We start from the raw sequence: 16,184 nt of genomic DNA on the forward strand, positions 1-16,184 counted from the left end.
AAGGGTTGATAAGTTACTTGGATAACAAAGTATGAGAGTTGAACATATTTATTCCTGCCTGGTATGAATTACATATCCCTAATAGTTTCTCATTTATTAGCAATCTGATAGTATTTCCTGAACCTTAGATTCCAGCTATTCCATGTGTTTTAGATTTTATTTCACTTTATTTTAGTAAAGGTCAGTTGTAGTACTTTCTCAATAGAACTGAGGCTGTGTGAGCTTGTTATCTTATGCGTTTCAAGGTTTAAGCCTTGTGGCGTGATGTTATGAGGGCAACCTGAGGGTTTTTACATTTTGTGAACTTGAATGTCTCTAGAGGGCATATGCATTCTCCAGCTCATTGAAATGCTCACTGCTCTTTTTTATTCTTATACCAGGCCTGTTTTACTCACTTATGTTAATGGCCTGGGCCTTGTAGGCATTTGAGTTTAGAATACCTTCTTTAAACAGTTTTAAAAATAGTGCACTTTTTTCAAGCTGGAAAATCTAACCTAGGTAAAATGTAGTTATTTAATGGTAATTTCATTTTTGTTTAGGTTCCATGTTTCATATTTTTTTTGGTTAGTCTGAACATTTTGTGGGCAAAGTTGAAAGCGATTGATTACATTTCTCTAGCTAGAGGATCTAGTTTTAGAATTCAGGACTGGACGCACGCACACACACACACACACATACACACACTGTGAGGCTGTGCATGTCAAATGTTGGATAAACCAAACAGCTAATATATTTTGTTTGTTTTAAGTCAGAGATTGGGTTGAGATTAGCAAGAAATTCAATATCTTAACATTTTCTGGATTGTCATTTTAAGTGTTGACCACAGATTGGTATGAAAAACCTTCCTAACCTTTGGCTAAGTGTATGAATACCAACTAGTGCTCGTTCTTCGAACTCCCTGTAGCTCTGCAGATGCTTCTCTGTGTTCTGCTTTCCTTTGCTACTGTGGTGAAGATTGGGTGGCTCCTGAGAAGAAAGTCATGTTAGCCAGTGTCTTAGTCTGTTCATGCTGCTGTACCAGACTATCATAGACTGGGTGGCTTATTTATCTCATGCTTTGGGAGGATGAGAAGTCTAAGATCAAGGCGCTGGCAGATTCAGAGTCTGGTGAGAGAGCCTGCTTCCTGGTTCATAGAAGGCCATCTTCTCACTGGGTCCTCACATGGCAGAAGCGGTGAGGGAGTTCTCCAGAGACTCTAAATCCATTCCTGTGAGGGCTCCGCCCCCATGACCTAAAAACCTCCCAAAGGCTCCACCTCCTAATGCCATCACATTGGGAGTTAGGGTTTCAACACATGAGTCTTGGGGGGACACAAACATTCACTCCGTAATAGGTAGGATGTAAGTGAATTGGTTTTCTGTTGTTTTTCAAGCAAAATATACGTGGAAATATAGCTTCTTTTTAGATGTGGAAATAGGATTTAAGATTTTCTACTGTGACTTGTGCCTTTTTCGTTTTGGTTTGAAAGTCTGTTTTCAAAGATATTTAAAACCAGAGCAGTTTTTGTTTTTTTTTTAATGCCACATGAAAGACCTGAGAGGCATCAGAAATCATTGCTTCTGTGGAACTTCATTCTGTCCTTACAGCTGTGGGACTTCACATCTTAGGTTCTTTTTCCTCTGTCACATCTTTGACTTGGAGATTTGCCAAAGTGAAACGTGTGCTTGGGAAGCAGGTGTCTCCCCAGCCGCAGTGCAGGGTGGAGTTAATTGAACCGAGTGGTCCAGGAACCCATGGGGTTGGTGTGTTCATTCTTGGCTTTCAGTACTTGAAGATTTCTTTCTGAGCTTGTCACTTACCTTCCTTAATTCCCAGCGTTTGGCGTAGAGCAGGTGTATGATGTGGTTTAGGTGATAGACACTTGATAGGAGGTTCAATAACCTAGAATCACATAGTGAGAAAGTTCTTTGTTTTTCAGTTACTTAAAAAAAAATTTTTTTTTTTTTTAAATCCTTCTGAAAGCAGAAAGGTGGTATTTTGGAGCTAGCATGTAACACTTCTCAGCATCTGCCGATCTCCTTTATTCACAGGAAAAGCAAGCTTCACTCAGAACCTTTAAAGGCAGTAGGACCTAGCTAGAATTTAATAACACTGTGTTTATTTCTATATTGCACATGACACTACTTTTCTGTTTTTGATCAATTCTTATTTTGTTTTAAGTGCGAGTAGTTTTATGCACAAGGGGGTGATTCTAGGAAGCACCTGCAGGAGTGTGGAGACAGAGACAGGGATGGTAAGGAAGCCATAAAGAAGGCAACACTGCGGCGACTGGAGTGGAATCCCAGTGGGGACTTGGGAGTCAGTGCATACTCACCCAGAGTAAAGGGAGACGCGGGGTACTTACACTGAGTTCTCATTAGTCATTACTTGATGGTGACTCCTGGGGGTGTTAATTCTCTAGAACTTCCAACTGGCCTCTCCTTCAGGCAGAGCAACCCCGGCAGCCAGAGAGAACACTGGCATATAATGGTAGGTGTTGACAGTGGCCTTTGTGGATCACTGTAAATGGGTGGGGTACCAACAGTTTCAGCTTCACTCCCAGACGTGCTAAGCTTCTCCTACATCCTCGTCATCTTAGTCAACGGCAACCCCATCCTTCGGTGCTGAAGGCTAAAAACTTTAGAATCATCCTTGACCCTTCTCTCACATCTCACATCCAAACCATCAGCAAATCTTGTTGGCTCTGCCTTAAAATATATTCAAAATCTGACCTCTCCTCTTGCCCTCACTGCTACCACCTACTCCAATCCCCCATCATCTCACAGCCTTCTAACTTAGTTTATTGCTAGTACAGAAGCTGGAATGATCCATAGAAAATCAAAGTCAGATTACATCACTGCTCAAAACCTTCCACATGTCCTCATCTTAGAGTGAAAGGCAAAGTCTTTCCATTGCCCATAAAGCCCTCCAGCATCTGGCCTCCTTCTCCCTTTTGTGTGTGTACCTGTGTGTGCACACGCATGTACAGTTCTTTCTGTTTTTAGTCTTATATGTAGTCAAAACATTCCTCTCCATTTTCTTCCCTATTTTTTTTTTAGTGTGGGTTATGTGATTCATTTGTGAATTAGATTCATTTGCCACAGTTTGCCATTCCATCTTTACCACTACATCCTGGGTGAAATTTTGTGTTTTTTTCATACAGTGAATGTACTTTTTATAGTGTATAGTTCTGTTGGTTTTGACAAATGCATGGAGTGGTGTATCCGCTACCGCGGTTCCATACAAAAGAGTCCATTGTCTTAAAAATTCCTTCCTGCTTCCCCTTTGCAGACAGTCCTTCTTTCCACCTTCCAGTCCCACTGGCAACCACTGATCTGTTTTCCTCCCTATAGTTATGCCTTTATAAATAAATGAGAGTCTTACCATATGTAGCCTTTTTGGTCTGATTCTTTGATTTCAGAATACATTTAAGATGATTCTGTGTTGTGTAAATCAATAGTTCACTCCTCAAGTGTCCTTTAAGTATATTTAAGCAAAAAAAAAAGTGAACTGATTTAAAGAAAATATTGAACAAACATGATATAGGTGGCACATAGACGTGAGAAACGTCTTGAACCTGAATGACTAAAATTTGGAAATCAGTAGTGTGATAGAAAGATGCTAGGTCAAGGCTTTGCTTTACCTGGTACCTCTGCCAGTGATTAGCTGTGTGCACTTGGGGAAGTCAACCTTCTGCTCTTGAGTTTCTGATAAAAATAAAGAGTAAAATGGCTGATCCAGTAGTTGTTAGCTCCTACCATGGTTCATAAGACACAGGGTATCTTAGGTGCTTTGGGTAGCTCTTTTTTTTTTTTTTTTTTTTTTTTTTTGCGGCACGCGGGCCTCTCACTGTTGTGGCCTCTCCTGTTGCAGAGCACAGGCTCACAGACGCGCAGGCCCAGCGGCCATGGCTCACGGGCCCAGCTGCCCCGCGGCATGTGGGATCCTCCCAGACCGGGGCACAGAACCCGTGTCCCCTGCATCGGCAGGCGGACTCCCAACCACTGCGCCACCAGGGAAGCCTGGGTAGCTCTTTTTAACATTAGCATTTCATTGTTGTGAAGCACCCATCACCCCTGGATTTCACAGTTGTTAGGACAACCTGTTACAAATGCTTTATTAAATCTATCATGGAGGAATAAGAGCCAGCCGTTAAGAATGAGGTACGCCTTCAATGTAAGGCTCCAGTTCATCCACATTTTTTTTTCTGTTGGGCTTTTCTAAAGGATAGGCTAGGGAGAGCCTGAGTCAGAGCTGTAGTCATGTCCAGGAGGTACTGGTGGTGCGATAAATCTCTGTGAGTTTTTAGCACTCTAGCATTTGGAATTTAATTTCCATAGTCCTTTCCCTAGGTAGATTTCCCAGAGCTGTCTGTAAAGATGGATTGGAGGTCATAGTTTCCCAGAACTTTATCGTGGTTCGTGCATAGGCCATCTTGTCACATCGTTGGCAATGTGTATTTGAGGGTCAGTGCATGTTAAGAACTCTCCACTGATAACAGAAACCGGGAAAGGGAACCAGAGATAATTGCTGTTTTGTTTTTATTTTTGAAGATGAACAGATTCATAGTAATTCTTTTTTAAATCATAATTAATGGCTGCTTAAAATCCCTGGCCAGGTTGGGATTTTTGAAATTGGAAATGGGATAATAATTGAGTTGTATTTAGGTGACACAGTGTCAGTGTAAAATCGGAGAGTCAGTGGGAGGAGTTTGAGAATGCAGAACTGATTTGTGTTGATCTTACATGTGGCACATGGTAATACTAATTTCACTTTTTACTTTTAGTAATGAATGTTATAACTATTGAAGATTATAAGAGCACATACTGGCCAAAATTGGATGGTGCCATAGATCAGCTTTTAACTCAGAGTCCTGGTGACTATATCCCCATATCCTATGAACAGATATACAGGTAAGTCAAGATTTAATTTGCTTGGGTTTTAGAGGGTATAGTGAAGTTTACAGCAACTTGAATTATGACAGTTTGTATGCATATAATATATGATACCTACATTAAGGCTCTGTAAGTTATTTATATGTTCCGTACTTGTGGATTGGGGGTTTGATTTATACTTTTTGCTTCAGAATTGGTTTTCAAATGAAGATAGTGTTAATCCTACCTCAGCCTGCCACGCCCACCATACATAATGCAGAAATTATAGAGGTCAGTGGAAAAAGACAAAAAATATGTAGTTTTAGTATCACAGGGAGATGTTAGCTTAATCTGTTGATGTTTGTGGCACACAAGTTTAACTATCTTTGGTTATTTTCTTTCCCAGCTCCTGGTAAATGGAAGTAGCAAATCAGTGAGGACCGGGGTGGGTTGTGAGATCAGCCCAGTCACAAGAGGAGGAAGTGACAACTGTGCTGTTCTGCACAAGTGATGCACAAAGAGGTTACACAGCAAACGTTTTTGTTAGTTAGAAACCTGCTGATTGTCACTCTCTTCCTTATTTTGACATTCATTAAAACGAGAGAGAAACTGGCTTATAAGTAGTTATCATAGTCAGACTCTCAGATAATCACCCAATATTAGATTATCTAATACTGATAAAACATTTAATAGAATACTCAAAAAGATTATTTGTAGCTGGTGATAATGTCCTTTCCATATGAACACTGATTGGGGCAGGATAACTTTTTGTTTTAAGAGTTGCAATGAGTCACTTTTTGAGGCCTGAATTAATTATTTGACCAGTGGTTACATATTGAGGGTATGCCTTAACCTTAGGTTGAACTAAGTGCTTCAACCTTAAAATCGTTAACTTGGTTTTTCTGTCTCCCCTCCTCCCCACAGTTGTGTGTATAAATGTGTATGCCAGCAGCACTCGGAACAGATGTATAGTGATCTGATTAAAAAGATAACTAATCACTTAGAAAGAGTCTCAAAGGAGCTGCAGGTAAAGAACTTACGGTATTGGTTTTAGCTTCTTTGGGGTTTTCTGACTGGTTGAAATTAGCTTGTATATTATACCTTTGGAGGCTTGTTCATTTGATTATGATATAAATATATAAATATTTTAGAGATGAATATTGATCAAATGTCTTATCTTTGGAATAGATTAATTTGAAAATTTGACATAAACTGTGGACATTTTTGAATTAAATGTATTTCCGACTTTAATTCTGTTTATTACCATGCAGTATTTCTTTTATGTAAAACCTTATTCTGTTAACCTCAGTATTTGGTGACTTTTATATTATAAACGTGTATATTCTAATTTTTTTCTGGAATTTTTTTGAAAATTATTATCTTTGAAGTGGTATTTGCCTACCAGTTTCTAATATTTGCTAATATAAACAACTGAAGTCAGCATTTTGTTGATAAACCCTCTACAGATGAACATCATCCCAGCTGTAAAATCTGGGGCAAGTTGCAGGAAATATTTTATTTAAGGAAGCACTTGGCTTCTTGATCCTACTCTGCCCCTCCCTGCCTCAGTAAAGTTTCCAGTGCTTGAAGGTCAGGTACTATCTTTATTCCAGGACCAGATCACATTTTAGTTGTGGTGTAGAAGTTACAAGATGTGCAGAAAAGTCACTCAGCAGTAGATCACCAGGGTCCACACCACAGTTAGGAAGTGCTCCAGCAATTCTGAAATATCTACAGTTTCTAGCAAGTGCTGGGTTGCTATTTGGATATTCTCCTCACTTACCTGTGTTTTTTTTTTGTTTTTTTTTTTTAAGTATAGCCAGAGCTGTGTTTATCATAGCCAAATATATCTTTTTCCTGTTGTTAGTGTAAATTGTTTTCGTCATCTTTTTGCCATTAAATACAGAACCTTTATTCATTTAGTAAATATATTTAGTGCTAGGCATTGTATGTAAACCATAGATGAAACCTGAGATCTGCGCATTGTAGCTTTGAATGATTTGCTTACTAATTCTTGACTCTACCCTCTCTCTGAATCCCCACGTTCGATTTACTGCTGAATCCTAGTTATGTTCTATTTCTCTCTTGGCTCCTGTCCACTTGGCCACCACCCAGTCCAGGCCACATCATCTCAAGTGTTTTACTAAAATGCTCATCTTAGTTGGTGCTCTGCCTCTAGTCTTAACACATCTAACTAGAATCTTGCGTTTCAGTCAGAGTGACTGCTTCTAAAGTACAGCTCTGATTATCATATTCCTATTAGAATAAAGTCTAAATTTCTTAATATGATTTAGGAAGCCTTTCACTTTCTGACTCCTGCTTATTTCTGCAGCCTGATGTCTTACCTTTCTGCTCCTGCCTACTGAACTTATTTCAGTTCCTTGAACATTTTAGGTACTATCTCACATCTTGGCTTTTGCCATGTTTACTTAACTGTCTGAAACATTCTTCCTTTTCTTCTGCGCTCTTATTTTTTCGGTCAGTGTGAACTTAACATTTAGGCTGCCACTTAGACATCATTTGTTTTGGGAAACATTCTCTGATACCTTGTTCCCCAAGTCAGGTTTGGGAGCCCCTCATCTGTGCTACTGTAACACCCAGTACTTCATGGTAGTTCATTGTGTAATTTCTGGTTTAGCTGTTCCCCTTCCCCACATTCCCCACCCCACATGCCCACCTGAGAGGGCAGAGGAGCATGTCTGTTTTCATTATTGTGCTGTTAGTACCTTGCCCAGTATCTCATACATACTAAGCATCACTTGCTGAATGAAATGTATAGCAGATGAATGTTTATAAATATTTACTCTCTGTTGGATAGTGAAAGCTTTTCTAGTAGAAATCCGAGTTTGGTCTCGTTTTTTAACATGAAGTCTTGGTGGTCTTTGGGGTGCAGGGTGTACCAGAGATTTCATTAGATCGACAAAGAACTCATCTCAAAAAAGATTGTTTTATGAATACTGTTTTGCTATTATTAAAATAATATTAAATATTCTAAAGCAGAAAGCGAACCATTTCAATTCAAATTATAAGGATAAAATAATTACTTGTCTTGCTTATAAAAGTTATCTATGAAATGTGAATTGGAAATTTTATAATATGTTTTACACGTATGCTTTGCCATCCCGTGAGTCATTAATTTGACTGATAGAATTGTGATTTGCTAGTTATTTGTCATATTGCAGTTTCTGCTTGTGTAGAATTTTTTCTTGTACTTAATTTTGTAAGCACTATACGACTACATTTCATTCTTACAATTAGAATATTACTGTAAAATGTTTTTTAAAGTTAGAGGGCACTATAGTACTGCGTTATCAAGCTCAGTCTAATTGGCAGTTTTGGAAGGCCACTTGGCTACATTCTCTGGCATAAATTTGCTTGATCAATTATCAGTAGTACAAAGGTAACCTGTTACTTGCCCAGGATGGGCTGCACAGGGTACTAATACTTGAGAGTCACTGAGGTTCAGAGAGTAAGTTTCTGAGGTTTTGGAGAGTGAGATCCCTGTCAGTGTGTGTAGAGCTCCTTTATTCTTTATCAGGAATGCATAATAGTTCATCGTACCTTGCTTTACTGATGAACCTCAATTTATTTAACCACTTTTTAATCCATGAATATTTAGGTTGCTTCCAGTCTTTTGCTGTTACTAACAGTGCTACAGGGAATAATCAATCTTGTAAGTTTTATTATGCTTCACTTCACTGTACTTCACAGATATTGCATTTTTTACAGACTGAAGAAGGTTTGTGGCAGCCATGTGCTGAGCAAGTCTTTCGGCATCATTTTTCCAAAGGCATTTGCTTGCTTCTTGTCTCTGTGTCACATTTTGGTAATTCTCACAATATTTCAAACTTTTTCATTATCTCTATATTTGTTATTGTGATTTGTGATCAGTGATCTTTGAATTACTGCTGTGACTTGCTGAAGGTTCAGATGACGGTTAGCATTTTTTAGCAATAAAGTATTTTTTATTATTTTTTTATTATTATTTTTAGCAATAAATTATTTCAAAATTAAGGTATGTACATTGTTTTTTTTAGATATAATGCTATTGCACACTTAATAGACTATGGTATAGTGTAAATATAACGTCTGTATGCACTGGGAAACAAAAAATTCATGTGACTCGATTTATTGATATTTGCTTTATTGTGGCGGTCTGCAGTTGAACCTGCAGTATCTCTGAGGTCTGCCTGGCATGTCATTTACTATGTCCATATTTTGTGGTTCACAAAAGTTGTACCAAGTTATATGCTTCCACTGGTTCTATACGTTTCAGTGTGCCTGTTTTCCCTACCATTACTAATATGGCGTATTAGGTAACTAAAGAATTTTTGCTTTATACTAATAATAGGAATAATTCTTATAAAAATAACATAGACAGACTTCCCTGGTGGCGCAGTGGTTGAGAGTCTGCGTGCCGATGCAGGGGACACGGGTTTGTGCCCCGGTCCGGGAAGATCCCACATGCCGAGGAGCGGCTGGGCCCGTGAGCCATGGCCGCTGAGCCTGCGCGTCCGGAGCCTGTTACTCCGCAACGGGAGAGGCCACAACAGTGAGAGGCCCGCGTACCACAAAAATAAATAAATAAATAAAAAATAACATAGACAAGGGTGATAGCTCTTTTGATGCTAGTATTTAAAAAACCATATTGATAAATGTGAAGGTAATATACGATGTAAAACCAGGGAATTTAGCTTGTCTTTAGAATCTATACGTGTCCTACTTTGAGTTCAGCAATATGGGGCTATAAAAAAATCTTACTTTGAAATGATCTTTTTTGTAAAAGAATGTAAACTCGAACGATTGTTAAATAGCAGGGTAAAGTGGATAAAAACATGGGGACCTGGGCTCTGGTCTCAACTCTGCCACTCAGCAACTGTGTGCCTCTTGATTAAACATGCTAATATCATCTTGTGAATTTTCTCAACGTTAAAATGAAGTGGCTTTACTGAAACACCTGGTTGCTTTAAGCTCAGTTCTAAGATATTTTTTCTTTGCTTCCTGCTTGGCAAATGCTTCTTCATTCTCTTCTCAGGCTTAAACTCATTTGTGTCCACCTGTGTAAAATCTTCCTAGAACCCTCACACTCCCCTCAAACAAACAAGCAAACAAACAGGCCATTGGAACTTTTTCTTCTGTGCATTCGTAGCGTCTTGGCAATAACTCTGTATTGTTTTTGCGACCATGTCTGGCCACCTCACAGCCCTGTCCTCCTTTGAGGGCTTGTGTTTTTATCCTTAGTGCCTGGCAGTTACAGCTCAGCAAATGTTGAGTGAATGCTCAGCATCAAATTTGACCAGTGGGAAGAGTAGCATAATTAGCCTTGTATGACCACTAATCTTTGTGTCTCTAGGTGCTTAGGCAATGAATTTATTCATTGTTCAGTTAATCCAGTACATTAATTTATTCAGTGTTGCAAGTATGTGGCATAATCCTGGTGTAATCTCTACTTTATAGAGACCTTAAGGGCAGTTTTCATTGGGGACAGAACAAGAGTGTATGCCAGGGCCCATGAGCCAGAAAAGTTTTATTTGGGTGGAGTGTTTTGTTTGCAGTTGCAGCTCTGATTTTAGTAATGATATATTGTTACTATGAGCTAGAACAGGAGTGTGGGATGAGTTGAATTTGACAGATAATCAGAAATTTAGTGTTGGGGTTGATAAAATCAATGAGTTGAACCTTTAGGGCATCAGCCTCTTATCTCTCAAGGGCATCTTAAAATAACTACTGGTGTGTGTATAGTTTACATGGCCCAGAGTGACTTACTTATCTCTATCAAAAGCCATATATCAGTGTTGGAGGGACTGAAGAGTGTATGAAATAATGTTTCCTATTCCCCAGTTACTGATTTAAAAGCTAGAGAATACTGGTTTTTAGAGATTGTAAAAGATTATTTTAATTTGTTGAACCTAAATGCTTTAATATAACAACATAATCTAACTTGCTTCCTCTTTTAAAAAAATAAATATTGTTTTCATTTTGGAAACAATGACTTTTTGACCGGCAACTTAAAAATTTTTCTTGTTAAATTTATTAAACTACTTATATAGCTAAACCTACTTAGTATTCTGCTTACTCTTGTATTTTATTACATGTATATCTTTACTTTTTACTTACTACTAGATTGTTTGAACTGTGACATATATTTTGCGTTAGTTTTTTTTAAACCGTTATCTCCGCTTGTGCTTCACTCCTCTGTTCTTTAAATGTGGTAATGAACATCTCTATTTTATTTTCCTTTTTCCATGCCTCCTGAACCTCAAAATGTGAATTTCCAGTTCTGATTTTTTGATATACCAAAATTGGTTTATTAGTTCAGTAAACAATATTCTGGTTAGTTTTGGCAAATTCTGTTGAAACTTTTAGCAATCACTGTACTTTTGGTGAGGGCTCAAACCAGCTTTTCCAAATGCCTATTCGACAGTTCAACTTGGATTTCTTCTGACAGATACTTCATATTCATGTCTGAATCTAAATTCCTCTTCTCTCAAATCAGTTTTACTCTCAGACTTGAGATTTTATATTCACCTTTGACTCCTTTTTTCTCCCTTACCTGTTATTTCCAGGTGATAGTCAAGGTTGATAGAATACGGCAATTTCATTTGCTTCTGTCCCCTTTCATTCCCATTGCTGTCATCTTTTTCCTTATTATTGGTTCGTGCCTGCACTAGAGCAGTACTCTCCTAACTGGTCTGCCTTTCTGCAGTCTGTTCTTTTGACTGACTAATCCTCTAAAAATGCTAATTTTTGATGGGCATACTTTCTTGTTCCCAAACCTTAAAGACTCCTTGTTGCTTTTCTCAATCACAGTTGATTTCTTGGATAGTATAAAAACAACTGAGCTGGTTGACTGGTTACAGGGCTACCTAGTGGGGAACTTAATATAGCTAGCTCTTTCCTATATAACTATGCAAGGTACTCTGTTAGGTACAGCCGTAGACATATGATTGATAAGGTAGATAATTTTAGACCAACCCTCCTGCTGAGAACAATTTTTAAAATGGGCCAGGGAGCTAATAAAAAAATGAAGAATTGTAGGACCAAGAGCTGGGAAGAGAAGGAAATCCAGAGACAGGAGACTAGCACTTGCGCCATTTCTCTTCTAGAGGCACCTATTTATTCTGGAAGAAGAGGCTGCTAGGCTGAGGAATTTAATAGAGCTTTGATGGGTTTATGGGGATAGAGTAATAAAAATTGGAGGTCAGGTCCCACCAAACCTAAAGGATCACATCCCAGGTATAGTAAGAATAATAAGTTACAGACTAGCTTGTTGTAGCTGACACTTGATTCCTGACTGGATTCAGATGGTCTGGATTTGCTGGCTCCTCTAGTTGCTTACCAGAAGCGAAAGTAAATCCTTCCTGGAGAAAGAACATTATCCTAGACATCAAATTGTTTCCATAATTTTTCATAAACAGTGTCTGACGTTCAGTCAGAAATATGTAGTTATATTAGGAGGTGAGGTGATCATAAAACCAAGAGAAATACATTTTTTAGACAAGAATTGGGAGAGTGCTTCCCTGGTGGCGCAGTGGTTGAGAGTCCGCCTGCCGATGCAGGGGACACGGGTTCGTGCCCCGGTCCGGGAAGATCCCACATGCCGCAGAGCGGCTGGGCCCGTGAGCCATGGCCGCTGAGCCTGCGCGTCCAGAGCCTGTGCTCCGCAATGGGAGAGGCCACAACAGTGAGAGGCCCGCGTACGGCCAAAAAAAAAAAAAAAAAGGAAAAAAAAAAAGAATTGGGAGAATTCATCACCAGTAATCTCTAACTTTAAAGAAATACTGGAATGTTCCTCAGATAGAAAGAAAATGTCCCTAGATGAAAATTTGAAGAACCAGTAGGAATGAAGGAAAACAAGGATAAATATGCAAGTGTAGAATAATAATAGTGATAATGTCTTACAGGGTATAATATAAATAACCCAAACACATGACAGTTGCATGGAAGATGGAAGAAGGTAAAAGGATTTAAAATGTTCTAAGGCCCTTGCATTGTTGAGGAAGAAGTAAAAGTACTCATTTATTTCAGTCTATGGGAAGACAAGGATGCAGTCTATAACCTTAGGGTAATAACTGAAAAAAATAGTAAAACGTGTAATTAACAAGATAATAGAGAAAATGGAATAATTTGAAAATAAAGGAGTCAAGAAAGGGTAGAGAAAGGTACAGAGAACAGATGGGACAAATAGAAGAATAGTAAGGTGTATCAATTACATGAAATGTTAAAGACAAAATGCTGCATTAAAAAAGTAAATAATTATTGGACTGAATGACATTCTGCAGCCTTACTAAATGCTGCTAACATGAGACACATCTAAAATATAAGGAGACAGAAAGATTGCAAGCAAGTGATGAAAAAAGATACACCATACAAACATTAGCCAAAAAGAAAAACAGTATAGCTACATTGACATCATAAAAAGTAGACTCACAGCAAGAAGTATTATTGGATATAAAGAGAACCTTTTATTATGACAACGTTCAGTTACTAGGAAGATAATAATTCTAAATTTGTATTGACCCAAAATACCCAGAAAAATCAACAGATCCAAAAGGAGAAACAGACAACTCCACAATCATAGTGAGAAATTAACACATCAGTGGCTTTAGCGTTTATCTCAAGAAATTAGAAAAAGAACAACAAATGAAACCCCCAAAAAAGAATTAAGTCACAATCTCTGCTAGTGTACCTTTGGAACAATAAGAAATATTCAGGGAACTGTGGTACAAAGCAGAATAAAGAAAGTGCTGTATCAGACTAAAGGTGAAATGATCACAGACAGATGGAGGGATGAAGAGGAAGATGGCGTTAAAAATACGTCATGAAAAATGATATTTGGGGAGAGGGTGTTTTGAGCTGAGAGAACTTCCATAAGTAAAGGCTTATGGGTAAGAGAGGTTTGGGTAACAAGGAGTGATCCTATGCGGATAGAATGTGACGTATTTGAGGGAGATTGGGAGGTGATAAGGATGAAAAAGGCAGGCTGGGGCCAAATTGTAGAAGGCCTTAAAGGCCAGGAGTTACATTTTAGGAAGATCGATACAAGACGGATTGGAGTAGGAAAGAATGAGATGTGATTACAGTAGACTAGATGAACTACAGGTCCACAGTCCCTTATCTGTAATTCAAAAATAGAAAAAAAGCTTTGAAAATGGATTTGTTTCCCTCTAAGTTTGGTGCCAAAACTCATTTGGAGTAAAATTTGATTTAAACTCATGTGAGGAAGGAACTTAGTTGGGAACATTCATGTATTTTCTCCCAGAAATATCAATGGATTGATATTCCCAATCTCTACTGGGTATTTTACATAGTATTTGGTATGTGTACCATAATACCTTCTAAATCTGAAATCCTCTGAATTATGGCACATCTGGCCCTAGGAATCTTGGATAAGAAATTGTGAACCTGTTGGCAATGAAAAGGGAGAAAGAGATGTCTGGGGCACATTGCAGAGATCAAAGAAACAGGATAGATAAGACAATAATTAAGTTGGAAGAGAGGTGGGATGAGAGGATTTAAAGATCATTTTGGTTTCAGTGTAATTGTTAGAAGTTGGTAGTGGGGACTTGAGAGAGTGAAGGAGAATGATAGTGGTTTTAGAATGTTTATTAGTTCAGCTAACATTTAGTGTCCACGTGCCAGGCATTGTGCTAGATGCAAAGGGTACAGTGATAAATAAGATGGATTTGTTCTTTGTACTGTTTAGGGGAAATGTGCGATGGTCATTTTAATATACTGAAATGTGATGAGTAGTAGGATAGAGATATGAAATGAGTCACAAGTCTTGCTGATTTTCTCCCTTGTAAAATGTCTCAAATTTATCCCCTGCTACTTCCCTAGTTTAGGTCCTTAGTCGTACTTTCTTGAACAATAGAAAAAGATTTCTAGTTTGTATCTTGACCCTGCACCTTCCCTCAATCCATTTTGTTTATTTTTTAGACGTGTCATGTCATTCATTTTCCCAACCTTCTGCCTCTCCTTTTACCTAAAGAGCAAAGACCATACTCCTTCACAAGAATTTCAAGGCTCTTTACACCTGAACTCAGCAAGATAGTGTAACAGTATTTTGCTTTTAAAATTTAAATGTGGGAGAGGATGTCTTTTTATCTTTGTGTATTTTCTTAGTTTCTTGTGCCACTATTTCTTTCCTCCCTTCCCTTTCTGCAGAGGGGGCATTCTAGTTGTCTGTTAGGGTTTTCCCAGTTTTTAACTTCTCTATTCCCGGTAGGCTTAACTAATCACTTTCTCTTCTTTGCTGCTGTAGCACTTTATTTGTGTTGCTGCTAGAGTACTTAGTTTAGCACTTGGGATATATTTAGTTACCAGCAGGATGTCACCTTTGCAACACAGGGAGCTGCTGCTTCTTTTTTTTTTTTTTTAAATAAATTTATGTATTTTATTTATTTATTTATTTTTGGCTGCGTTGGGTCTTTGTTGCTGCGCACGGGCTTTCTCTAGTTGCAGTGAGCAGGGCCTACTCATCGTTGCGGTGCACAGGTCTCACTGCGGTGGCTTCTCTTGTTGTGGAGCGGGGGCTCTAGGCACGCGGGCTTCAGTAGTTGTAGCATGCAGGCTCGGTAGTTGTGGCTTGTGGGCTCTAGAGCGCAGGCTCAGTAGTTGCGGCTCAGAGGCTTAGTTGCTCCGCGGCCTGTGGGATCTTCCTTGCCAGGGCTTGAACCCGTGTCCCGTGCATTGGCAGGCGGATTCTTAACCACTGCGCCACCAGGGAAGCCCATAGGAGCTTCTTAAGGGCATGAATCCTGACTTACTTGTTTCTCTTGGCCTGTGTGGTATTGAACTAAGTGCTCATTAGGTAAATATGCTGGTCTTAATGCTATTAATCAGATGTTTCCAGTCAGGAGTGTACTTCTCTATCCCACTGAAGTTAGACTTGGTCAAGTGCTTTGGCCTGTGGATCGTAAGAGAAAGAGAAGTGTGCTTGGTGAGGCGTTTACCCAGAGATCTGAGCCTTTAAGATCGGCAGTGCAATTTTCCATGTCTCCCTTTCTCTGCCAAGTGTTCTAGGTGGTAGAGGCTCCCTTAACCTGCGTCCCTGGGTGATTATAACATGAAGCAGACCCTCAAGATGGGCATGTAACATGGGAGGAAGAAAACTTTGCTATATTATTTTTTCTTTTTAAACACATTAAAAATTTTTGTTATTTTTTTATTGAGATACAGTTCACATACCCTAACATTCACCTTTTTAAAGTGTACAACTCACTTTTAGTATGGTCATGAAGTTGTGCAGCCATCATCACTAATTTCAGAACATTTTAGTCACCCCAGGAAGAAGCCAGCACTTATTAGCAGCCACTCACTAATCTCCC

The 16,184-nt window shown here is 38.8% G+C and overlaps 1 protein-coding gene across 3 annotated transcripts in view; it reads left to right on the forward strand.

Moving 5' to 3' along the window:
* CACUL1 (CDK2 associated cullin domain 1) overlaps positions 1–16,184 on the forward strand; it is a 73,899-nt gene that overhangs the window by 17,037 nt on the left and 40,678 nt on the right. For all 3 annotated transcript variants that reach the window (XM_067709265.1, XM_067709267.1, XM_067709266.1), the window contains exons 2-3: positions 4,767–4,893; positions 5,779–5,881. In XM_067709265.1, coding sequence (XP_067565366.1) covers positions 4,767–4,893; positions 5,779–5,881 — 230 coding nt within the window. The remainder of the gene's footprint in view (positions 1–4,766; positions 4,894–5,778; positions 5,882–16,184) is intronic.

The sequence above is a fragment of the Pseudorca crassidens genome, chromosome 16 (assembly GCF_039906515.1).
Source record: "Pseudorca crassidens isolate mPseCra1 chromosome 16, mPseCra1.hap1, whole genome shotgun sequence".
NCBI classification, from domain to species: domain Eukaryota; kingdom Metazoa; phylum Chordata; class Mammalia; order Artiodactyla; family Delphinidae; genus Pseudorca; species Pseudorca crassidens.